The sequence below is a fragment of the Echinops telfairi genome, unplaced genomic scaffold (genome assembly GCF_000313985.2).
Source record: "Echinops telfairi isolate 266 unplaced genomic scaffold, ASM31398v2 ScPeMD7_23;HRSCAF=83, whole genome shotgun sequence".
NCBI lineage: Eukaryota > Metazoa > Chordata > Mammalia > Afrosoricida > Tenrecidae > Echinops > Echinops telfairi.
The window spans coordinates 18,049,703-18,076,123 of record NW_022103920.1 but is presented as its reverse complement, the minus strand read 5'-3'; the positions used below and the strand labels follow the sequence as shown (position 1 = coordinate 18,076,123).

General features: G+C 45.1%; 1 protein-coding gene across 2 annotated transcripts in view; it reads right to left on the bottom strand.

The window, feature by feature from the left end:
* GRM8 (glutamate metabotropic receptor 8) overlaps positions 1-26,421 on the bottom strand; it is a 939,770-nt gene that overhangs the window by 739,438 nt on the left and 173,911 nt on the right. For both annotated transcript variants that reach the window (XM_004707786.3, XM_004707785.3), the window contains exon 2: positions 3,031-3,247. In XM_004707786.3, the coding sequence (XP_004707843.1) occupies positions 3,031-3,247 (217 nt within the window). The remainder of the gene's footprint in view (positions 1-3,030; positions 3,248-26,421) is intronic.

Below are 26,421 nucleotides of genomic sequence, written 5' to 3'. Positions count from 1 at the left end.
TATGCCAATGCCAAACCTTGGAATTTGGTCTCCCATACACATGCCCCAGCCAAATTGTGCTATTTATTTACTCGCAACTGTGGTTTTTGTCTGCTGCAGTAAAAAGCCTATTGTTTGGAAATGCCTCAGCTGAGACTATAACACTTAGCATATCAGGAATTTATTTGTCTCTATAGATCAAGTCTCTCCTGCCCCACGCTCCCCAGAAGGATCCAGAACTAGGAGGACTCATCACCTAGGACTGTATTCCTCCTGGTCCCTATTCACTCATCAATTCCAGTCCCCCAGATCCACAAAGGACCCCAAGAGAAATGTCCTAATCAAACCCTACCAGGCAGTTCTCTCTAAGTAAATTATCCTTTCCTATCATTCCATTACGTCCATCTGAATTAATCAGACACACGACGAAGAAGCCTCAATTCACACTGAAATTTGTTAGCAATCAGTGTTGCTAAAGAGAGAAATTCGGAACACAGTACAAGACCATTTAGAAGAAGTGGGGAAATATGCAATTTTATTAATTGACAGGCACTTCAGAAGAATGAGTTTATACATTTCCCTCTCAGTCAAGAGACTATGATTTTTTTAACAACACACTACTACCATGGTGACAGAGATGTCACCAGTGTTTTAGGATGAGCTGCAAATGTTACAGAACTAATGAATTTTCATTAGCATCATCAGACAATTTCAGAATGGGTTAAGTTGCCACCATTTGCCATTCCCATTAATATCATTGTCATGTAAAAAGCTTAATTTTCAGCTATTTTTGTTCCGGATACAATCTTTGTCATTAAAATGAGGGATAATTTTGATATTTAATATATTCCATGGCATACTCCAATGTGGTACTAATTTGGCCTTTTCAGTATTCTGTATATTAATTGACAATCATCCCTCCTCCACTCCCTATATTCGTGAGAACCAAAATAGAACGGACAGCCAATCAAGTGACAGAATACTGAGAAGATCAACACAGAAAACATGTGTTGACCTAATCAGGAACATACACAAGACACCCAAATTATTTTCTCCCAGACTAATCACTAAGAAAGAACAGGAATAGTAAATGATACCATCTGAATCCTTGCGTGTGACAGTTTCATCAAAGTTCTGATTTTAGTCAAATGAAACAATGCATTTGTTTTCCGCTCCAGATTCTGCAACGATTGGCAGAATACGTTGTGCACTGAGCTCTTCATCATAACCCATCCCGTGCATGCACACGTGTCCTAGACGTGAAGCCTGGGCAGATCGACGACAATCGACTGATGATTCCAATAGGTCACCCTTTCCTTCACTTGTGGGATTATCACTCTGGTGAGAATGGGCAACATCTATTTACGAATGTACTGACACTGCCGCTAGAAGCGACTCTCTTTTCCTGGAGAGGCATCTCGTCTGAGGACGGAGCAGGGGATTTTATCCAGAGATCAGAGAATCCCTCACCATCGAGAGCAGTGGTTCTCAACCTTCCGCATGCCGCAACCCTGTAGTACAGCTCCTCATGTTGTGGTGACCCCTCCCCACCAACCATAACTTTATTTTCATTGCTATTTCATAACTGTAATTTTCCTACTGTTATGTATCGGGCGACCCCTGTGAAAGGGTCATTCCATCACCAAAGGGGTCGCCACCCACAGGTTGAGAACCACTGACCTAAAGCAACATTTAAGGCAATGGTGCTGCCCCTTTAAAATTCCAGACAGCAGAAATGATAGCTGCATCAACACAGCAGGTGTGCACTGTGGTCCAACTGACACAATGGAACAGTCCACAAGACCAGGCCTTTTCTACAACAGCACGTGAGTAAAAATAGATTTTATCCAAACTAAATGGGAGTTTAGTAAGTACGAGTTTGTTATCTATAAACCCTATCATGTGCTCTAATAGCAGAAGGAACACAGACATCTACAAATCTTTCGAGTAAAACTTATTTCAAAGGGGTTAAGCCTATTGGTCTTTGGTCATTCTAAGTGCAGCCCAACGCAGATGAAACCCTTGATCCTTTCCTGAGTGGAAGCTCTCTAGAGAGAGAGACAATCCATTGTCAACACAACGTCTTCTTTCAAGTTCAACATGACTGCAAAACAAATATTCTCCCACAAAATATTTCTGTATCTTTCATAGAGGAAAAGGGATACATTTTATTCAGCCACACTAAATGTGAGCCATAGAGAATTTGTTAAATCATAATATGCCTCCTTTCATCCACCGAGATCTATCGCCGACTAATCACCGCTAAGAGTTGCGCTGTCCTTGGGGGGTTTGGGATTCTTCTTCCCCCACCGCACCCCCAGCTCCAAATACTAGAATGGGCTACAGTATCATGGCTCACCATGGACACTGGCGAAAAGTCTACAGAGATCTGGATGAAACAGCAAAGCGAAATGCACTGTCATCCAGTCAATCCAACACCTACCAGCCCTATGAGAGAGAGGAGACCTGCCCTGGGAAAAGCACCGCACGGGGCTCTCTGACCGCTGGCTCTCGCTGCGTCTCTGCACCTTGTCCTTCATCTCCACTGCAAGCTTCAGAGCTGACGTTCCAAATAAAAAGGCAAATATGACAAGAAGAATATTGCTTAACTGTAGCTTTGGGGGGGGCTACTTCAGTATTGTTTTAAGATGATTGCTAGTCTGAATCCCTCTAGTGTTGGATGTTAAATTCCACTGCCTTTTTTCATTTAATTGAATGACTTACTAATGTAAACTTCCATCTCCAACAATTAAATAATATGTCATTTATTCAAATTTACACCAGCTCTAATGTGCCAGCAAACTCCCTCAACAAAACAGACATTTTTTTCTAAAAGGTTCGCCTGAGTCAGGAGCTCTGCTTCCGAAATTAGCAGCCAAGTGTCACCTTGCAGACCTACAAACAACCAGATCATTTATAATAAAACCAGCTTCCCTCTAGAGTGGACAGCCCAGGTCAGACAGCTCAGGGAACTCTGGTTGTCCCACACAGGTCTCTGGACTTCAAAAGCCATCTCCTCCACACATGCTAATCTGATCAACCAATGCTTACCGATCTCCCTGGAGATGTGGGTGAAGGCCTCCACGCCACTCTCCCCGTAGTTCCCCTCAGAAGCCAGCGTCGACACGTAATTCCAGCCCAGCGCTGTCACAATGTCCACCATGGCCTGTGCTTGATAGGAGTCCGGTGGGACGACCCGGGAGAAAAAGTCATACCTGGTGTTGTCACTGAGTTCGGGGGCTGTGGATGCATAGCTGATCTGAGGTATCTGCAATGCAAAGGAGAGTGCGTTTCAACCCATGAGGAAGGGTGTACAAGAGGGATTGTCACAGGGACTAAACTGCCAAAGCTGTGCCAGAGACCCAGAAACCTGAAGCCTTCAAGCTTCAGATCCTGGAGCCAAGAAACGGTTTTGTGACAACTGGTTTAAGTAGAAAGTATTTTAGAAAGGCTTGTGGATTGACTTTCTTTCAAAGCACAATCATTCTAAGCCCAGAGAAGACATTAGTTTTCCTTCAGGTTCCATTGGTTCTGAGGTTAGAACACAACATTTGCGTGTCTTGTTGTGATTGCTTTCTTTATTCTGCACAAGATCAGCTGTGGTGCAAAGATATGAGGCAGAAATGAAGGTCTGCTAGCTCCATGCGTCAGAAAAGGTCGGCCCTGAAATTGGCTATGACCTTAGGAGTTGAAGGCTACACAGTGACTAATCAGGAATTTATTAGATCTTTTCTACACTTGAAATATTTCTGGCCATAAGTTGGGTGTTTGGTAAGATACTTTAAATACATAGTTCTGCAGTTCTAGGTATGGGCCTATAGCCATCAGTTAGTACACCAGAATATTGGGAAACAGCCAACCATGTGGTAGTTTCTCTAATGTAAACATTTTCCCAACCCCTTCAAACAAAAATTATAAAAAAGGAATGCAGACCATCATTTTGCTAGGAAAATGGATTCTTTTCTTACATGAACTCGGTAATTCCTAGAAGATTTTCAAAACAAATATCCCCGCGTGTTTTCCTTAAAAAAAAAAAAAGAAAGCCAAAAAACAATCAAAAAACCAACCAAAGGGGAAAACTAATAAAACAAGGAAAAACAACGGAAAAAAAACAAAAAAAAAGCAAAAGGAAGAAGCCCTGTACAAGCAGGCCTCAGAGGCATTGCAGGGTCATCTCCAGCCAACCACCACAAATATAATATGTATATCTCACAACCAAATGAGTCACCAGATTCATTTTGTTTCCAAGTGCAGGCAACATTCATGTTTGCATTGCAGTGGAGTCTGTTAGGTTTGCAATCGCATCATGAAAATGTTTGAAATACTGCAAGAATCATGAACATGTGATACAGAGACACGACGTGAGCAGGTGCTGTTGGATACATAGGGCAAGAGGACTGCTCAGTGAGGGCTGCTGGAAAGCTCCATTTAGTAGAAGTAGCTATTGGGGATGTGCAATTCAACAAGGAGGCTGGTATAAGGACCTCCATCGAGGCTAGCCTGGGATAGCAAGGGAAGAGTCAAGGAGACTGGAGAAGGGTTGGCTGGGTGTGACCGAGTGTGAACTTTATCCCAAAGGCTGAAGGATGGCACTGAAACGACTGTAAGCAAGAGCAAGCTGTGTGACCGATTTTTGTTCTAGAAAGATCTCACTGGTGGGGAGCAATGGCCCGCAAATTTCAAAATGCACTCGGTTGTTATTCTGGACGTTTAGAGATCTTAATGTGCCTCCACTGGACCACACACTCGGCCTTAAGATACACTGGAAGCTACATAAGATGGGTCACCAGCATTAATAGTTGGTGTAAAACTTTGAATTATCATTATACCTACTAGTCTTTTTGGTAGACATAACCTATCACAGACAGCACTGTGCTTCAAGACAGAACCTCTTAATGAAAGAGGAATGCAATGCCATTGCTGTTCAATGTGTCATCCCTGGCCCAGTCAACCAGATGGGTTTCTGATTCAAAATGGCCAATACCCACCTATGTTAACTCACTAAGATCTGTGATCTCAATCGTTATGTGTTCCGTTTCATTTGTGACGGCTTCCCATTTTCCGAGATTCATACTTCAAACATTCTGTGTTCTGATTGTTAATGGAGGTTTCCATCTCTTTCTTCTCATTTTGAATCATGCCCCATCCACAAATGAAGGGCCCAAAATGTTGCATCCCACAGCGGGAAGGTCCGTTCTAATTTGAGGAGGCAGCTCTTCCCCAGTTACATGTTGAGTGCCTTCCAATCTGAGGAGCTCATCTTCCGGCACGCAACTAGACAATGTTCTCAGCTTCAAAAGGTTCTCAGTGGCTATTTTTTTCAGAAGTACACGCTCTCTGCCTTCTTCCTAGTCCAGCCTTACACTGGACGATCCACTGAAGCTTATTTACCATAGGTGACCCTGCTGGTATTTGAAATAATGATGGCATGGCTTCCAGAATCACAGCAGCATGCTAACTACCGAATTACAAAAACTGACAAACATCCTCAGAACCAGGCCCACAGACAGCATCATGATAAAAAGAGAAAAGACTGAAGGTGTCAAAGGTTCCAGGTACTTGAATCTATGACAAAAAGCTGTGAAAGCAGGAATCAGGAACCCAAAGGACACATTACATGGGGCAATTCTTCCGTATAAGAGCTCTTTGAGTGGACCTTAAGGACTCAGGTATATTTAACCCATGGCACGCCATTTTCAATAGCTTCATATGCGTGTAAGAGCTTGACAATTAGTAAAGATTTCTGAAAAATTGATGCATTTGAATTACAATGTTGGCAAAAAAAATATTTAAAAAACAAGGGACTCCCTGAAGAGCAAACAAATTTGTCTTAGAGGAAGTAAACCAGAATGCTCTTTAAAATCAAAGATGGCAAGACTTCATCTCCTGTACATTGGACATGTTATCAGGAAATACTAGTCCATGGAAAGGAATATCAAGCTTGGTAAGTAGAGCGTCCATGAAAAAGAGGAAGACCCTCGATACGATGAACTCAAGCAGGGGCTGTGACAGTGGGTTGAAGCCTAGTAACAATTGTGAAAATGGAGTAGGACCAAGAAGGGCTTCCTTCTGTTATACACAGGGTCATTATCAGTTGGAGAGGACTCATTAGCACAGCGCAACAAAAATAAGACTCAGGCAAACAAACTTCAAAAATAGTAAGAGAGGTGCCCGTCCCTGGAGAAGGACACCATACTTGGTAAAGTAGAGGGGCAGCCAAAAAGAGGAAAGTCCTCAACGAGAGGAATTGGCACAGTGGTTGCAACAACGGGCTCAGGCACAGGAAGAATTGTGAGGCAGGCGCAGGGCCGTGCAGCGTTTCCTTCTGTTGTGCACATGGTAGCGATGGGTCAGAGCTGGCTCGATGGCATCTGGCAGCAATAACAACTAAGTTAAAACGTGTAGGAACTGATCTGAAACGGAAAGTATCTTAAAGGCAGATACAGGTGTAGGAAAGAGGGACGTTTTATGGAATAGCTCTGTCCGGTGGCTTTTGCAGCAGGATCGATGGTATTGCTATTTATCGGGTTATGAAGATGGAGGGGAGAGATTGTCCGAGCAAAATTTATGAGTTCAACTTTTGATTTGCTGTTTTAATGTCCTTGTGGGCATGACAGCATCTAAAAAAGAAAAGATTGAAGCAGGTGATGAAATTTGGGGACTAGAGCATAAGAGATTCTTGAGACTAGAGCTAAAGATTGTGGAGAGGGCATTGATGAAAATGGTAGTTAAAGCCAAGGGTTAGTTTATGATCATTCAAGGAAAAGATGAAGAGTGAGAGAAGGGCATTTTGGGAGAATGCACCGTATCAACCCTCATGGTGTTGTAGAAGTTCAAAAGGGCTCCAAGATTCCCAGAATGGGTTCAACATGAAAGTTTAGCTCATAAGTAGAATGAGCTTGCTTTCCATCAGCTCCATGCAGCTAGATATTTGGATGTCAAAGGGATCCCATCTTCCCACATGGGACAGCACACCCTGAGATCCAACAGTCAGATCCAGCACCCCTTAACCAGTTAATCCCCAAACCACATAAAGGTTTTGACTAATTTACACCTTTTAAAATACCTCCACATCTGGATGACCTTCCCTGGGCTTAGCGAGAGGTCAGTGGTGGGCCCCCAACTGTTCACCCATGCAGCAAAAGTGGAACTGATAGCTTGGAACTCTCCAAGTGCTGCTATTGATGCCACCAGAATATTCACCCTTCACACCAGCTCTGCTTCAGTGAAACCCGACTGCCTACACCGACTATAACAATGATGACTCAGTCAAGTTTTATCAACCCCCAAATGCTTCTTAGATTTTTCTCTTACTGGGGATCGAGGTAACTTACTAATATTGAAGAGTCCTGAAAGCCAGTCTCACCTGCCTCCTTCCTGCCCTTTTGCTTTCTTGGCCAAATACACTGGCTCCATCTGTGCAGATGCTTCCCTTAATGAGGTTCTGTGCCTTTGTAATGCATGAACAATCAGCAAAAATTCTCTTTCAGAGCTCAAACCACACACCAACCTTGGCCTTGTTCACCTTTTCCTTGCTAGCTTCTAAAGGACCCGAGAAAGAGACAAAGGACGAGACCCAGTGAGAGGTACCCTTCCAGGGAAAGCATTCTCCAAGATCAAGAGCTTATGGATTTCTCTTTCCATGTTCTAATGAAAAGGATTAAGCTGGGTGATCTTCACTTAGGAAGGTGTGTGTGTGTGTGTGTGTGTGTGTGTGTGTGTGTGTGTGTAAGGGGGGGGGCGTGGGGAAGGAGGGGAGAATGACAGAGCCTGGGAAGGCACCCTAAAGCAAATTCTATAGCACTATATCATTTCCCTGTCCTGTTTGGACACATGATTATCCTCCCACTTCCTCAGCTACTCAGAGTCCGGCAGTAAAATACCTTACGCAACTCCCACCCTGCCTCTAATAATGAGCCACCCCTTTCTAAAAATGAGCACAAAGTGTGAAAACTGCATGTTTGAAACGAAAACTAATTATCTCAAATTACTACTTCCAGTCAGTCACTTTCAGGGCTGTTTAATTAGCAGTCAGCATCATGTTTAGGATTAATTAAACAGGTGTAAAGGGTCTATAAAATAAAAGTGCAGATTGAAGATGGTTGTTTGAATAATTAGGTAATGGACTTTCTCCCCAAAGTCTGAAATAGTTCTGTCTTTCCAGATCAATGTGCAGAAAAGCAAAGCGAAAGTACGTGCCTGCATTTCCCATTTGTTCCATTCTTGAGACGGCTCGGTCTACAACAATGTGTGCCAGGGAATGCTGACAGTGTGGCAAGACAACTTTGCAAGTTGTCGTGGGGTCACATCTCATTTTTATCTTCTTGCGGTCGACCGTTAGGCATCGGCTCATTCACCATTTTAATTTCTATGCCAGCTTCCCCAATATTTCCACTATGCTCAAATTAACCCCGATTGACAACAGATGTGGTTTTAAAAAAAAAAACAACCTGGAATGTTTCTCTTTCTTTTTCTAGCTAATGCCAAAGAGCCTTCATGACACTAGCGGCAATACTGTCACACTATAACCAAAAGACTGGAAGTGCCCATGCGCTCAGATGCTCCATATGAGAAACACCTACCTAACCCTTGCAGACAAGAAAACTCCGTGAGACAGTCCTACTCTGTCTACACAGGGGTCACGATGAGTTGAAATAAACTTGACAGTCCCTCCCAACACCACCAAATCCAGCCACCCTACCTTCCCCTCAGCCCTGAAGGCTTCCTCTGTCAGAAACAACAACAGAAAGATGGTAAAGAGATCTGGAGGTCTGGAAAGGAGAGTGAGAGAAACGAGGGAAAGTGTACTGAGAAAAGGAGTCGTTTGGGGAAGCCCTCGGCATCCATTCCCACTCCTTTCGAAGAAGTCTTCTCCTTTATAAGCTTCTGTTGACACTGTCTTTTATAAGCCTCTGCGGACACTCTTTTCTTGCCCATTGAAAAAAGAAAACCCAAACTCTTCCATGAGGCTCACAAAGACCACCAGAATCTGACTTCATCTCTGGTCTTCTCTCCCCACAAGTGCACTGCACTCTACAAGGGTCTATACCTTGCCCATGCTGCTTCTTGTACAGGGAGACCCCATCTGTTCTGCTCCACCTGATGGTCTTCAGCACGAGCTCACCATCCCACTCAACCATCCTCCCTGGGAAGCTGTCACTAACTCGATCGGGCAGAGTGCACCTTGCTCCCCAAACCCTCTCATCTGACATGAAGATCAGGACTATCTATGGGCTTATGAGCCTGGAGGTCGGAAGGCAAGGTTGCTGTTTTATTTACTGGGTATCCCCAGCACTGGATGGTGCAAGTGTTCATTCGGGACTATTTGGGAATTAATCAATTGAATTGTCAACCCAAAAATATTGGACAAGCTGTCTTCCATTGGTCCCTCTAAGTCCTTTCTCCATCCTGCTCGATGTCCGAGGAGAATGTTCCCTAGGAACCATATGCCTTTGCCTCTGGTTTCCAGCTGAGTTTGGACAGCAGGAGACACCAGCAGCAGGTGGATGGCAGAAATAGGTCTTCCTCCAGCAGTGCCTCGACTTACTTGGTGTCTCTCTCCTGAAGTCCTCAACCATGGTGAAAGCTCTTGCTGGATTTTAGTACCACTTCCTCCCCTTCTCCGTTCAGACTTTCTCAAGTCCGTTCCTCCTCAAGGCAAGCCCAGGAGGTAGAGTGGGGCCATGTCCCATGGGGTTTTCAAAGCTGTGATCTTTGGGATCGAACATACTTCTGGGTGGGTTTGAACCATGACATTTTGTTAGCAACCAAGCACTTAATTCTTTGTGCCACCCACTGTTGTTAGCTCCGGAGTGCTTCAACGCCCCATATTATTTCCTTTACTTATGCCCACACCTTATAAAGTGTTCTTTGGTAAACCTCTCTCCCGATGCCAGCACCCAGAGTTATGCATCCACTGTGAAAGGTCTCTGTAGAGGTTCAACCCCTGTCTGTGCTTCCCCAGCCCAGCCCAGCCCTAACCTCTTTGGCTGCTCCACCCACGTTCCCTTCCAGACTTCTCTACCATGGTCTTTGCAGGACTTTTTCCTTTTCTTTCTCTTCTCATTCCTTAAGGTAGCATCCTCTGAAAACGCCTGCCATTTTGCCTTTTGTCATTCCTCATTTACTTTTGGCTGAGTTTTCATAAGAAGATGATGTGTGCATACAAAAAGGCCATATATCCAGTGCCCAAATATATTTGAGGCAATTTATTGCACAATTCAGAAAACCCCACTCTGCCTTCCATATACATTGCTTTAATTACCATTTTCCTAGTAATTGTTTTGGTTAGGGGAAAAAATGTCTTCTTCTTCTTCTGCATTCTCACTTCAGTTCTCCCAAAGGAGATTCTTAGCTCTCACTCAATCCCCTGGGGGTGTTCCTGCGCAAAGATATCCTACCTAAATGTCCACGTGTTGTGTTCCCCTTCCCAACGGAGAGGAGAAGCAGAACCAGGGGTCAGAGTTCTGTTTACTGGCAGGCGTAGCTCACAGGCCCTCCCCTGATTCTCTGACCGGAGCAAACTCATGCACGGTTCTTGACTCCGTAAGGTCAGGAGGCCAAGGAGGGTTTCTCATTTGGGACAGAAAGCTCATCATCCTTTGGACAGGGCTTTTGTAGAACTCATTTTCCTGGTAGGAAAACATTGAGCAACTCGCTCTGACATAGTGCACACTGGTGCCGTCTAAGGTTCTCTCTGGTCACAGTGGATTTTTTTATAAAAGTAGTTTCACTCAAACCTAATTTTTTTGTGATGGCTGATTTAAGAGAACAGTGTGTGGCTGTGAAATTTTGTTTCCTGCTCAGGAAAAATGCCACAGAAACTATTGTGATGTTGAATAAGCTTACAAAGACATCACTATGGGAAAAACTCAAGTGTATGAGTGGTTTTCTCATTTCACAAAAGAGATGAAATGTCAACTGATGACAAAGCTTGTTCCGGACGTCTGTCATCTTTCTGAATGTGATGGGGACAGCGCATTGGGAATTTGTTCCACCAGATCAGACTGTTAACCAAGCTTTCTCTTTAGAGGTTCTGAAAAGATTGCATAACAGTGTGCAACAACAAAGGCCTGATTTGTGGCAGATGGGGGACTGGTTTTGCCACCATAGCAATACACCTGCTTATGCAGCCATCTCAGTGCACCAGTTATGGGCAAAAATACAGCATGCCTCTCTTGCTCCATGCACCTGACACCTGGCCTTGCTCCATGCAACTTCTTTTTGTTTCCACTAATAAAGAAGGACATAAAGGGGCAGAGATATGATATGTAGAAGTGAAGGGGGAAAAAGGGAGGTGTTGTCAGCCATCCAAACAGATGGGTTTGAAAAATATTTCCAAGAATTGAATCTCATATTTGACAAATGTATTCAGTGTAATGGACAGTACTTTGAAGGTGATAATATTGTTTTGTCAAAAAAATTAAATACATAGCTTTGAGAAAAATCCTGGTTTGGGTGGCTATCCACTCATATTCACTTGGCCACCACAAGTCTAAGAAAAATCAGGAGTCTTCTGTACCAAAATGAAAGTTTCAGTTTGATGTAGGTGTTAACATTTGGGCCTCAGGTCCAAGCTATATTCTTTCCAATTCAGTTCTTAACAGAGAGCTGGTGTCTGGGAAGATATCGTATCTTAGTCATGAGTAAAGATAATTACTTGCTCAACACTTAGCTACATAGTCTATGGACCTTAGACTTTCAAATTCTAAGAGATTCCAAAAGTCTGCCTGAGAGTTCAAGGTGGCAAAAATATTATTCAAAAGAAATTGACAAAGTTTCTTGAATAGTTTGATAACAAATATACAGCAGAGACATCTATTTTTAAATAAAGGTCAGCAGAGGTTCTTGTCCTCTAGTAACTTTTCTTCTATCTCTTTGCTAACACCTCTGGTAGATTGAACTCCCAATTTTTACATAGACACTTGAGCATTCGAATTAAGACTACATTTCCCAGCCTTCCTTGCAGCCATGTCCATAGTACCGGAAGTGCAACTTCTGAAAAATGGCCTTCCAGGGAAAGGATGTGCTCTTCGCATGGCCTCCCTCTTACTAGCTGAGAGCAAGGATAAGGCTCCATTAGCAGCCTTGGGTCATGGCCTTGGACCAGTGGAGCCAAAAATCCTAGTCTGGTGTTTCCAAAAGCAGGTGATACTGACCCTGGGGGGCACTGGAACAATCTGGAGAGGCTAAATAAGCAGATACCTATACTTTATCCTGGATTATAGACTGTAGTAAAATATCACTTGTGGGGGCGGGGAGAGCAGTGAGTAGTATGTTTCTGAAAAGGGTGGAGTGGGGCAAATATGTTTGGGAACCTATGCCCTAGTTCAAGCCACTGTGATACCCGGATTCCTGAAATAACCAGCTTCCCTGCTTCCATCTTGTCCTTCTCAACTCCATTTTACACCCAGCAGTCAAATTGATCGCCAAGGAAATATAAAGATCTATTCAAGTCTTGCTCAAAGACATTCAAATGTTACCCCCATTGCTATTCAAATAAAACCCACACTTCTTGCCATTGGGTCCTTGGGATCTGGCTTATGGCCATTTCCCAGTTCACTCACCTAATCCAGCTCCGCCTGCTCCCTCTGTGTTTCCTGAGCAGGCCAAGCTCTTTTTCTCCTCCAAGCCTTGGACCGATTGTGCCGTATGCTCTTGCCAAGCTGTATCTGGTTTTCTCTTCCTTTGAGCCTATGACCCAGCATCTGTCTCCTCCTCCAACCAGCCTTCCCTGACTACCCTTTCAATGTGGCCTCCACAACCCGCTATCACTCCACCTCGTCCTTAGTTTCGTTTCTTAAACCCATGACAACCTGGCATTGTGTGTTCTGCTTCCCCGACTGAAATATAGGTTCCCAAGGGTCTTCTGCACATTGTTTACGGCTACAGTCAGACCTCCCAGGGCAGTTGTTCTTTCTGTTACCATGGAGTTAGCTCTTAGTCATGCCAATCTTATTTAAAACAGAAGGAAAAGGTTGCCAGGCCTACGCCATCATTATGAACACTAGTACATTTGAATCCTCTGTTAGCACATTAACCACTACCATGGAGTCAATTACAAACCATAGTGACCTTCTATCAGGTGTCAGAGACTGAAATCTTTTCTCCTTAGGAGTGGCTTGTGGGTTTGAACTGCATACCTTGAGGTTAGCCGTGCAACCCTTACCCTGCACCACCACCAGAGCTGCTTACTGGTAAGACTGAGTTGGGTTTTCATAAATATATGCTGAATGAAAAATAAACCCCATCCATCTATCCATCAATCAAAGTCCCTGTTTATGATTTTCCTCCACACATAGTAATTTGGAAAGATATTTGTCCTTGTTAGGTAAGGACATATTCATCTTGAAAAGCTTTTGATGAGCACAGGATTCCCACTGTCACCAAGATGAGGTGGTACCACTGCAGTCCCAATCAAGCACGTCCTAAAACCACCCTAGCTTGTGTAAATAGAGACACACACGGGCCACTACGCTTTTAGAAATTATGAACAATGAACATGAGAACTTCATAACTATCTGAGCGAATACTTTAAAAGTTCACAGACTTTAAGCTGTCATTAAAGAAAAATTAAAAGTACAGGTTTTTGAATTTAGTTAGATTTGCTTGTCTTTACACCATGGATATTCTACGCAGAAATGGAAGAAGCTATTTTCACTCAAAGGGTGTCCCTTGAATTGTCTTCACTAGGTCCAACTCTGCATGACTGAGATTTAGAGACTGGGAGTTCCTGAGACCCCGAAGGAACACTGGTGGGGCAGTGGTTCAGTGGAAGAGTTAATAAGGTAGGAAGTGCGAAGTCTTCAAAAAATCAGCGGAATGGACTTGTTCCTTCTGAGCCTATTAGAATTTTAGCAATAGCTCATCCAATGATTAGTAAATGTGAGGTTCTTGTTTTCTGCAAGAAGCCCACACACATCTAAGCAGAGGTTTGTAGGACCGAGGTGAAACACTTCTTCCTTTCCCAATTCCTGCCAAACAAGCTTTTCCTGCTTTTCCTCTCAGCAAACAACTTTGTCCATTGATTGTGGTTAGCCAGGTGGGTCTTTGGGGATGCTCAATAGCATTATCGGTTTTCTCCAGCAAAAGACCTCAGGGGGTTGTGCTTGTCTGAGCACTTCCTCGGTGATGCTGGCCTGAGCAACAGTGGCCCTCACCAGGAGAGCATCTTGCCACCAGGCCCTGGTATGGATCTGTTGATGCTGCAGCATCAGGACCACAAGAGCAAAATGATGCCAGCCAGCCACAGGGTCTTCTCTGCTCTGACTGCTCTCTGGGATCAGAACCACTAGCTGCTCCTGGCAAGACTTGGGCATATCATGTGAAATCCGATGAAAAGGAAATCTGCATTAGAAATCCAAGCCCCCTCCCCTAACCACCCCCACCCCCACTCACCTTTCCTTCCCCCATGGCCCTGGGCTTTCCTGTCCCTTTCAGCTCCACGAAAATGGGATTCGGAGAGGGGAAAAGAGAGAGACAATGCAGAGCCCAAGAACAAAATCATAAGGAAGAGTGAGCGCTCGCCTGAGTTTGTTTCAAAAGCATGAAGAAGTCCTACCAGTTACCATGGGCAGTAGAGTCGGTTCCCACTTGTGGTGAACGCACGTGTGTCAGGGGAACTATGCTCTATGGGGCTTTCAACTATTCATTTTCTTGAAAGTAGATGGCCAAGCCTTTCTTCTGAGGCACCTCTGAGTGGATGCAAACTAACAACCTTTCAGTCAGCAGCTGCATGCTTAAATTTATCCTTGTGCTACATGGAGACTAGAAGAAATACTATTCTACTCCACATCAAAAGCTGCTCAGAACAATCCTGCCTGCCAAGTAGATAGGTATTAAGCTTCCTACCCGTACAACTTGGTGCCAAATGTGAAATTCTGTATTCGCCTCCCTTCTCATTAGGTTCCCACCGAAGGTTCGCAGGAGAACAAGAGCTTTGGGGTTTCAATACATGGTGGGATGGAGCAAAAGACAATGACAGGAAGTCTACTGAAATGGAAGATTGTGTACTGGATTTTATCCTTCTCCTATACATCACTCAATCAAACTAAACAAAATTCTTTAGACACATGCACCAAAGAATCTATGTTGCTTGGCATAGCTGAGTGCAGCACGTTAGAAGGTTAAAGGTCATGTGTTTAATCGCATTATGAGCCAGGATGCAGACCAAAACACCTCCAACACTGCCACCCAGACCATCCACATCCACAACCCCAGCCCAGACGAGCCTTCCTCCTCATAAATGCGCAACACAGGTAACAAAGCCACACCTGAGAGGGGAGAGTTAAGGTCAACCCATGCCCACTGCAGGATAAATAATTCAGAACATTTGCTACAGATGGTGAATCTCAAATTTCAGTGGCAAACATGAAGAAGACTAAGACATAGAAGGCATGCTTGTAGAGAGCATTTTTGAATACATGCATGCCAGAAGTTATAAATATACATTATATCTACAAAGTCACATCTTTGTTTTAGACAACCCATTTGGATATTCGATAGAATCATGAACGAGTACGGGCTCTCACGATTTTCCCAAGGTTATGAGGCAAGGAAGCAACAGGAAGCAAATGATAGGCTAAGATGAGAGTAAGTTCTGCAGGGATCACTTAAATGAAGGGACTATGTTCAAGGTATGGGTGGTAACACAGGAAATAGCAGTGAGGAGTAGTGTTGCAGTAGGAGTCAGAAGGAGCCAGTTGCCAAGCCAGATGCTAAAGGACTGGGAAGGGAGACTGGAAGGAAACCATCATGAACAGAAGAGAAATGACCACCTGATGGGCACAGCCAGATTCAGACAACCCCAGTCAAGGAAATGATACCCTGGCCTCTTCTCCCGCTCTGACTCCTGCTGAGTATCTGTGATGGTTGGAGATTAGGTCCACTAGACTCATTCCTGGGTAAGGGTAGAGAGAGGCCCAACCTATCAATTGGGGTACAGCCTGACCCCTCCTGGGTGTCATAAGCCTGTTTGAACAGTGACGGTCACTGGGAACTCTCTCTCTCTGCCCGTTCACCTTCCTGCTGGCTGGGATCCTGTCTGCCTCCAGTGGTAGACCCATGTGGGGCAATTGACCGAGAGCTGTCGGCACCCTGCCATATTTTCACCAACCTTGGATCCACGTGACTCTGCACCCGCTGGCCTGTGATCTTCCTGCATCAGGCTTCTTTTTTCTGCATCATAGTCCTGAAGCTAGATGAGTCTCAAGAGAGGCCTGGCTGGCACTGATTGGACTTATGGACTTAGTTGGACTGTGCTGGGATGCCTTCCTGATACATAATTAGTTCTTGATATAAAGCTCTTTCATATACATCTATGAATGTCACTAGATTTGTTTCTCTACACAACCCAGCCTACGCATGATCCCTATGAACTGAACCCAAGTGGAAGTCAGAGGGCAAGGGGAACCGATGGTATTGACTGCACAGAGGAGCCCAGCAACCCCCAAGAATCGAGCAGAAGATAAGACAGAGGAGGAGGGTCTGGAGCAAGCTGAGCACCTGGGCTCACTTATGACAAGTAGCTTCACACAAATTTGCCAACAGCTGTGCGGAAAGCTTCCCCGTGGTCAAGATGAACTATGACTTAATGTAAAGGAAACAAAAATCCTCACAACTGGACTAGTGGGTAAGGTTATGATACACAAAGAAGAGATTGAAATTGTCAAGGACTTCCTCTTGCTTGGAGCACATCAGTGCCCGTGGAAGTGGCACCACTTAGCAAACAATGCGCTGCATTGGGTCAGTGTGCTGCAGCAGACCTCGGAAGGCAGTGGTACTCAACCTCCCTAATGCCTAAGGTGACCAGACGTCCTGCTTTGGGCAGGACAGTCCCGATTTTTGGAAAGAATGCTCGACAAGCTAGTCTATTTGGTCCACATAGACCAAATTTTTAATCAAGAACTTCCCCTGCCCCCGTCAATGGTGTCCCGATTTAAATCTGGTCACCTTACTGATGCCATGACCCTTTAATGCAGTTCTTCATGTTGTGGTGACCCCCAACCATAACATTATTTTCGTTGCTACTTCATCACTGTCATTTTGCTACTGTGATGAATTGGGCGACCCCTGGGAAAGGGTTGTTCGACCCCCAAAGGAGTCATGACCCCCAGAGGTTGAGAACCGCTGTCTTCAATGTTGAAAAGCCGGGATAGTACTTTGAGGAGGAACGTACGCCTAACACAAGCCTGGCATTTTCAGTGGTCTCGTGTGCTTGTGCAAACTGGACAGTGAAAAAGGAAGACCAAAGACCAATTGATGTCTTAGGATGCTGCCCGCCCCCCCAAAAAAGAAGATAACATGGACTTCCAGAGGAACAAACAAATCCATCTTGAAAAACATACAGCCGGAATGCTCCTTGGAAGCAAATATGGCCAGACTTTGTCTTGCATACTTTGGACATGTTAACAGCAGAGCTGGGTCCCTAAAACAGCACACCCTGCTTGGCAGAGGGGCAGCGCAAAAGAGGAAGGCCCATGACAACATGGGCTGACATGATGGCCGCAATGATGGGCTCAACCATAATAATCGTGCGGAGGGTACAGGACTGGGCAGTGCTGTGTATACGGTCACGGTGAGTCAACCAACTCCACAGCACCTAACAGCCGCACTGCAGAAAGCGCCTCAGAACCAAGAAAGGGGAGGGGAGCCTTTGCCTTGCCTCATTTGGATAGCTCATCGGGCAAAGTCAGTCGTAAGAAGTGGACATCATGCTTGGTGGAAGATGAGTGAATATGAGGGAAACCCCTAATGAGATGGATTGACACAAGAGCCCCACAATGGATTCAAAGACACCAAGGATCAGGAAGATGGGGTAGGATCAGGCAGTGTTTCTTGCTGTTCTATAGAAGGTCACTATAAGTTAGAGCCAGTCTGAAGTCCACTAACACCCACAACAAAAGGGAGTGCCCAGTTGCTTTTACATCGTTGTTGCTGCTGCCGCCGCCACGTCATAAGCCCAGTTTGATTTAAAGAAACCCCGTATGACAGAGTAGGGCTGACCCATAGAGTTTCCTCAGATATAATCTGTACTGAAGCAGAGAGCGAGTCTTCTGGCCATGGCATCCCCTACAGGTCAAATTACAACCTTTCGCTTAGCAGCTGAGCACTGAACTACTCCGGCACCAGGGCTCCCTTTATGGCATTCCTTATGTTAACATGGATGGGTTCAAACATCTTGGGCAGGTAATCTACACTAAAGTATTTTAGATTGACTTCTGAAACATCTAACCCTAAAGCCATGCCAAGTCAGACTCTCTTGTGGAAAGCCAAGTAATTCATGCCCTGTTTCAAAGAGAAATAGAGTGATTTAAATCCAATTGATAATGACATTTGATGTCTAACCTATTTATTTAAAATGAAAGACAGGCAATCTATGGACATGAAAGAACTTGCATGCAAACAACCACAATTATAGTCCATAAGATTAATATCCCATTTTTTTTACATCTGCTAATTACTTTACAATGAGAAAGTACAACAGATCCTCAAGGAAAGAGTTGCTATTATTTAGCAAATCATTAGAAGCATGGGAACTTTTAAATCTAAATACTCTGCATACAGGGACCCGGGTGGCACTCTTGGAGAAGCATGGGACCGCAACCGCAAGATCAATGGTTCAAACCCACCAGCTGCTCGGTGGCAGAACAACAAGACTATCTGCTTCTGTAAAGAGTTAACACCTCAGGAACCCTATATAAAGCCACTGTGAATCTGAATCAACTCGATGACAGTAGACTTGTTGGTTTGAGTTTAGACTCTGCATGTATCCACTCAAAAGTCCAAATAGCAAGTTGAATTTAAAACTTTCATTTTTAAAGGAATGGACTTTACTATGCCAACTAGTTTTACAGTTGCTCTAGTTTATGGCTTTTCTTGATTTTCCATTTCTTTTCTTACAAAAAAATCATATATCTAAAAACCAAACTCACTGCCATCGAGTCAATGCTGTCTCATAGCAAGTTCCTGTGGGTTTCCAAGGCTGTAACTCTTTAGAGACGTATAAAGCCCAGGCTTTCTCCTGGAGAGCTTCTGGTAGTTGTGCACTGCTGACCAGGCAGACCGAAGTCCAATGCATGAGCACTATGCCACCAGGGTTCATACATGTATGCTGACATATATACACACACACACAAGATAATATATACTGTATTGGCTAACCAGATAATATACACCGTATTTTCCCCTAACTTTCATATTGTTCATAAAATCATAATTACTGCATTTGCAGTATCATATACAACTTGGAGGGTTAAATTGAAAACACTTGTTTTTTTCTGCTGAGCAGGTTAAAGTACAGGCAATGGCTTCCTAATGATTACTCTTTCATTAATCCATTGGATACATTTAGCTCCCACTGTGCGCCGCCATGAAGATGGCCCGGGGCCAGGTGATGTTTTGTCCTGTGGAGCATAAGACCCCCACTCCATGAAAACCACATGTGATGGACCCTGGACACAGAGAGCACACAGCACACAGTCCTCCCACCACCCCGGGATTCAAGTCAAATGGAAAAAAAAACAGGCATTAAATAAACCACCACCCAAATAAAGACCCAACAGCACTTGCAGGGAGCACCATGACAGAGAAGACCCCGGCTGTGAAGAGGAGCACAAGGTTCAGGCAGACAGGGAAGGCTTTTCTGAGCTAGTGGCTTTAAGCTGACAGCTAAGAAACGAGGGGGAAAGGGAAGGGACACAGGACACAGATGGTCTCCTACTTCGGCCCTCCTCCAGATGGGCCAGCCACCCACTTTGGGGACATGAAGAGGAGGGCAGGGGCCTGACAAGCGCTTAAGGCTAGAAAGTGCGCAGCGAAGGCCACAGAGATGGTTCGCAGTCTCCCTGGAAGCAAGAGTTCAGATCCCCACTGGAAGCCCCACGCCCCTGCCAGCTCCCATGGCCCCCTCCAGCCATACCGGCGCCCACCCTCTGTCCCACGCACAAACCTCCCCCTGCTCCTGCTCCCACTCTCTCCTCAGCTCCTCCAGCGTGTCCCAAATCATCTGAATGTAGATTTCTCCCTAGCCCCCTAAATGTAAAATGTTGGATAATGATGGTGCAGAGACAAGGACTAGGTGTATTTTCAAGGAATGTGTGCATAAGGAAGGGTTGGTGGGGGGTGAAGTTGTCATCGATTTCATTACAATCAATGTCCAAGGAAGCAGCAGTCAAGAAGTCAAATGACATATTGCATCGGAAAATCTGCTGCTAAAGGCCTCTCTAGAATTCTACAAATCAAAGCTGTCAGCTTGATGACCAAGATGCACCTGACCCAAGTCCGGGCCTTTCCCGCCGCCTCATGGGCAGCAGAAAGCTGTACAATGAAAAGGGAAGACAGAAGAATCGATGCCTTCAAACTGCGGTGTTGGCAAAGAAAACGGAATGTACGGTGGCCTGTCCGAAGAAGGAAGAAATCCGTCTTCGAAGCAAACAGCCAGAATGGGCCTTGGACACTAGACTTCAGCTTGCTCACGTTCACGTATAATCAGGAAAGACCATCTCTAGAAAAGGTCATCCTCTCTGGTAAAGCAGAGCATCATGGAAATCAAGAAAGCCCCCCATGAGGCGGATGCACACCACAGCCACCACAACAGAGTCGGCCACCCCAAGCACGAAGGGCCCTGGGTCCCCAGGGCACAGGTTTGTCCCTCTATCCTCAAGACCGCCGTGAGTCAAAGCCAACTGGAGGGCAGTTAACAGCAGCGCGTGCTTGGTGACATAGCAGTTATGTGTGAGGCTGCTAACCAACAAGTCAGCAGCTCAAAACCACCAGCCACACTGTGGGAGAAAGACGAGGCCTTCCACTCTCGTAAAGCGTTACAGTCTCAGAAATCCACAGGGGCAGTTCTATCCTGACTTTGAGAGTCACTATGAGCCAGAATCGGCTCGATGGCAGTGAGCTTGGGGGTTTTCTTAGTTTTGTGCCAGAGCTGGAACCAGAATTACATTCTCACAGATCTCTAAATCCTGACGCCTCGAGGTGGGAATAAGTGGACACACAGGGCAGAGAATGGATGGATGGATGCAGCTTCTTCCGCCAAATAGAAACAACGTTAAGGGCAGCACCCAGGGAAAAAATAAATAAGGACTTAGATCGCTTCCAAGCTCTAATCGTTGTTTTCCCGGGAAAGTAAAAAGTGATTGAAAAGGCAGAGGGCAGCCCTCTTCATTTTGACTGGGACGGTGAGAGGCTTTAGGTGGGATTTCAAAAGACGTGAGAAGCAGGTTAGAACGAGCCCCGGAGGCTAATCTGGCATCTTTTTTCTTTCTTCTTTTTTTTTTGGTTTACAAGATAATATTCATTCTCAGCACTTCTCCTGAGGTGGTGGAATGAGAAAGAAATGAATGTGTCCACCTCGGGACAGTCTGCTCAGTGGCCCACGTCCCAGAGAGGCAGGAGATGTCCGTTTCTGATTTCATTATTTCGAACTAGGACTGCCGGGATTCCACCGCCGCGTGGGGTAAAAGACACTTCTTGGATCCCTTCTCCACAAGGCTTCAGAAAGCTTGGGGCTTCAAAATGAAATCCTTCTCTACGTGGTCTTTTAAATAACCTGGAGGGCAAAGGGTGGAGTGGGTTTCTTAGAAGCGGGAACCGTTTGGCTTTGGGTCAAGTCTTTTCTTACCTGTCACCCCACCTCCCACAGAAAGGGAAAGAAAGAAGATCCCTGACAACTCGTGTCGTGATAGAAAGGCCAAAATGTGCTGGGGCACTTTCTCCGCATCATTTGCCAAATCGCTAAAACATTCAACTCTCCCACCCACTCGTTCCCATCCCTGCTGACTTCAAGCTCCCACCTAGCATTTCTTTCCTCTTGTGCTAATTTCCTTGCTGCGCAATCACCGTTGTGGTTCAATTTCCCCCCCAAGCATGTCAACACAAGAACATTAAAAAATAAAAAGTCCATAATTATAACCAACGAATGGAAGTCAATACACCTTAAGCTGGCAGATTTTCCATTTAGACTGGCATTTTGCCACTCAATACTACATGATTGGAATCCTGCAAATGCGGAAGACTGTCAACAAGGGGCAGTGGTATGTACTCATAAAGTTTCTGGCTTGACAATGTCTTGGGTTTACAATGATTATCCACATTCCCTGGGGCTTCACTTTGTTATTTATCTCCCAAGAGGAAATCGGGTCTTATTCTGAGCAACAAAAACCAGTGGAAAGGCTCACACCCAACAATGGTTACAACTGGTTATAATGCCCTACACTGGTGAACCCAGTAGAATAGGGCACACTTGGGGTTACAGGGCTTGATTAGCACTCTACTTACATAGACAACACAAACCAGAACATTCCATCTCCAGAGCTGATTTCCTAAATACCCAGCGAGGGTAACAGGGCAATTAGATAAAAGAGTGTAATTGGCTCGGGATCCACACTCCCAATACAGACCGGAGAATGTTCCAAGGATCTCTCCCTTTGATAAGTCTAATTTTAACATCTAAAGGGAAGCTCATTAAGTTTCCAAATGGACTGACTCTCACTTTCATGCACAATCTCTTCAGAGGAAACTAATTTACCACTCTGGACAAACTGTCGTTAGGCTTCAAACCCAATCTGACCTTCAAAACCTGAATGTCACCCCTTAGGTTGAGGAACCACCCCCCTACTCTGATATGAGCATCTTTAAAGACTCTCTTTCCAAACAAGGTCAGGGGAAATGTACACACAATGGGACAACCTGGATACATCATATCCAGGTTAAGACAAGGAGAGCTGTAGATGGAGAAATAGTAGATCGATCTCACGTATATATACATTTATATGTCTGCATATATCTATATATAAATATATATCTTATTTGAAAATAACAGATGAGTGTTTTAAAAATCAAAATTTAACCACAGCTGTACCATTAACTATAAGATGTAATGCACCTAATCATCAGTAAATTTCCCATAGCATTCATCTATAGTAAGAGAATTTACAGATATTAATTTCTGCCAAATTCTTGAGGCCTTTAGGAGACACATGAAATAATTTCTTCTTTCTTTTCTGCCCCTCTAAAAGCAACTGAGGCTGTGTGTCCTGGACAATAAATTGTGTCTTTGATTTCAGAAGATGAGGTCTACAAAAAAGTCACTGGCAGGTGCAATTAAGTTCACACCAGCCTAAAGGTTGAGAGTTTGAACCCACCCAGTGGGGGCTGGAAGAAAGGACCTGGTGATTCGTTTCCATAAGGGTACAGTCTAGAAAACCCTACGAAGCACTTCTACTCTGTAGCACAAAAGGTCCTCCTGAGTTAGAACTGACTAGTGATGACAAAGGGCCATAGACGACAGGCTGGTAGAGCTGAATTCGCCACAGGAGGACTTACATCAGCCAGACTCTCAGAAGAGAATTAGTAAAGGCAGGGGGAAGGAGGAAGACCCTCGTTGAGATGGACTGACAGAGTGGCTGCAACCGTGGGCTCAGACTTAGCAACAATGGTGAAAGCGGCGCCGGACAGAGCAGTGTTTTGTTCTGTTGTACACAGGGGCACCACGAATCAGAACCAACTCAATGCCACCGAACAGCAGAACCACGGTCTGAGAGAGAGGGCAGGGCTAGAGAAGAAGGGGGTGGGCTTTCACCAAGCCAAGGGATTGATAGAGTTCTTGCTTTCCCACAGGACCCGGCCTGCAGCTAGCTGAGCTCTGAGTGTTCTTGGGAAGACTGGCCACGGAGGCCCACAAGCTGCGCACCTCATCAAAGAAGCGCTGCCCTTTGCTAGGCCTGAGAGGCTTGGAGTCCCTGTCCTTTTGATGGGCCATGGGAGCTACAGTGATGAACACCACTGTCATCTTGGAAACTTGAGAGGGACACCCCCCAAAGAAGACTCTGATTGAATTTCTTGGCACCCACAGAAGCATGACTCAATGCCAGAGTGATCCAGGGTAAAGGAACAAAGTTTCTCGCACCTTCGTTTTGAAGTGCAAACTCATTCCTTACGCCTCCTCCATATATGGGGGGGGGGGGGGGGCGTGAAAGATAAGACTAGGATATCCAGTTATCTTTTTCAGCAAGTTCTAAGAAAATGTCCCGTGTATAGTGGGCAGTCATATGTCCTGCTGACTCACTCCTGACTAACCACCACAGAATCCAAGGGCTGGCAGTGAACTGGGGTTGGGTTTAGAGTCACAGTAGAAAGAGGCTCTGGGGGGATGAGGTTTAAACACTCAACTTGACATGAGGGTTCACCCGAAGGACGGCAATTGGAAATCACCAGCAAATCCATGAGGGAAAAAAGAAAGAGCTGGGAATTTGCTCCTGTAAAGATTGCCGTCTTAGAAACATTAAGGAGTAGTCCGACTGTGGCACACAGGGCTGTTCTGAGGAAAACTGTAAAGGAGCGGGATTGGCACAGTGGCTGCAACAACGAGCTCAAATAGAAGAGATGCTTGGATGGTGCGAGAGCGAGCGGTGCTTTGTTCTGTTGGTTGTCCATAGCCTTGAGGCTGATGCTACCGGTGGAGGTGAAGTGCCCTTCGGGCATTCGTCAGAATGTTGGGACAACGTCACCTGAACAGAGCAGAGGTCAAGGAGTCCAGCGACTGGACGAGAGGAAAGCATGCCCTATCGCCATAACTAGAAAACATGTGTCTGTATTGTGAGTTTTACTGAACCTGAACTAGAACCTATTAGTGGTGCTGTCCCGTGAGCACTAGACGGCTAACCACAAGGTTGGTGGTTCAAACTCATCTGCTCCACAGGAGCAGACGAGGCTGTCTGCTCTCGTAAAGATTTGTAGGCTCAGAGATGTCTATGGGGTCACTATAAATAAGGATCAAGCCTGGGTTTGGTTGAACTTCCCTAAAGAACCCCATAACTATGAACAGAGTCTGTGAAAACTGTGGAACTCAGTAGAAGACTAGAGAGTGCCAAGGGAGGGGCGGCTGATGCCTGAGCTGGTAAGAAGTTTGGAGGGTGGAGGCACGACTGACCTCTACCTCATAGGAATCAGCCTTTGACTGATGTTGAGTTTGAGTCTCTTGCCCTCCTGGGAAGTCAAAGGAGGTAAGATGCTGCCCCAACACCTTGCTTAGAACAGCACACACCACAGCAGCCTCAGGTCGACACCTTTGGATCCCTGACTTAATATGCACTGTCTACCTAGTAAAACTGCTTCTCAATGGCTTCCCACATTTTGGGGTGCTTAAATGAAAGCACACTGTTCCTTTTACTTTTCTTTAAAGGAAGAGCTAACTCCTTTTTCATAGACTATCATTTAGAAATATGAAGACATTTATTGTCTTTCCAATTTGCTCTAATTTTCTAAATAATCTAAATATGTAAATGTCTTCCTAATGGTTTGCCAAAAACTGGATGGGATATCACCGAGTCGCTTATTTTCCAAAGGAAGGTGGAACAAAGAGTCTCTCAGCCTTTCTGCTCACACACACAAAAATACAATTTCAACCTGAAATGTATCGCTTACAGCTCCTATTTTACTGTTGCACAAAAACAGCACAGCTCACTCTTTGAATGCTAAGGAATACAATCTGAGAATATTTACACCAGCTCAAAATGGCTTACGATATAATCTACCTTTACCTTTGAAGTTTGTCTCTCCTAAGCAAATAAAGAGTGGCTCAAGAGTGTGGCGGAGCAGGTGGCTAAACACATGCTGGAACAAATATCACTGGAGGTGAGCTGAAAATGAAACTAGAGAAAGATAGCGGGGACTCTTCCATTAAAGAAGAAGAGTGTTTTCAGGAGAGGGCCCCAGAGCGGGAGATGTGTGTTCAACTCTGGGTGAGAACTCACTTAAGGAATAGGGAGTGAATACAGAAGGATTGAGTTGGGAGGGAAGGTCAGACAGGAATAGGAGAAGCGTGGTGAGAGGAGAGGCAATGTGAGTCTTACAGCAGCAAAGGATAGAACAGGCCAACAAGCCTTTCTCCCCCTTCAGCCTGCAGCCTCCCATCTTCCAGAGGCAACCACGCACCCAACCTCTGGCAGGCGGCTCTCAGGACTCCTACAGACTTGGCTGTAGAAGGTGTCCTTTCATCTGTCCTAAAACTTTTGAGGTCACTGAGTCCCTTCCCAAGGAACCACCACCAACTATGTGTGTACCTATCCAATCCCACCCCATTACTGGGTCCATGCTTTCTGGTTTTAATGACCACAGTTTTATCAAAATGTCGTCAGTTTTGTCGGTAAATCAACAAGCCAAATCTTGTGGAAGGTATTCTTTGTCTTCCCCCAAAGAAAGAGTAGCCATCACTGAAGTACACCTCTCAATTTCCCGCCACCAGACTGACCCAGGGGACCTCCGTGCACCCTTCTCTCCTGCTACCAAAAAAAAAAAACAGTCCCTTTTCTTATTGAAGGACGGCATCCTGTCCATGCTCTGAATTGCACATGCAGTCTTTCTGACCTCGAGACTATAGGCTAGATCCTCTCCCCTAACGGAGGGGGGCGGGGATTTACTGTGGACCAGGTAATG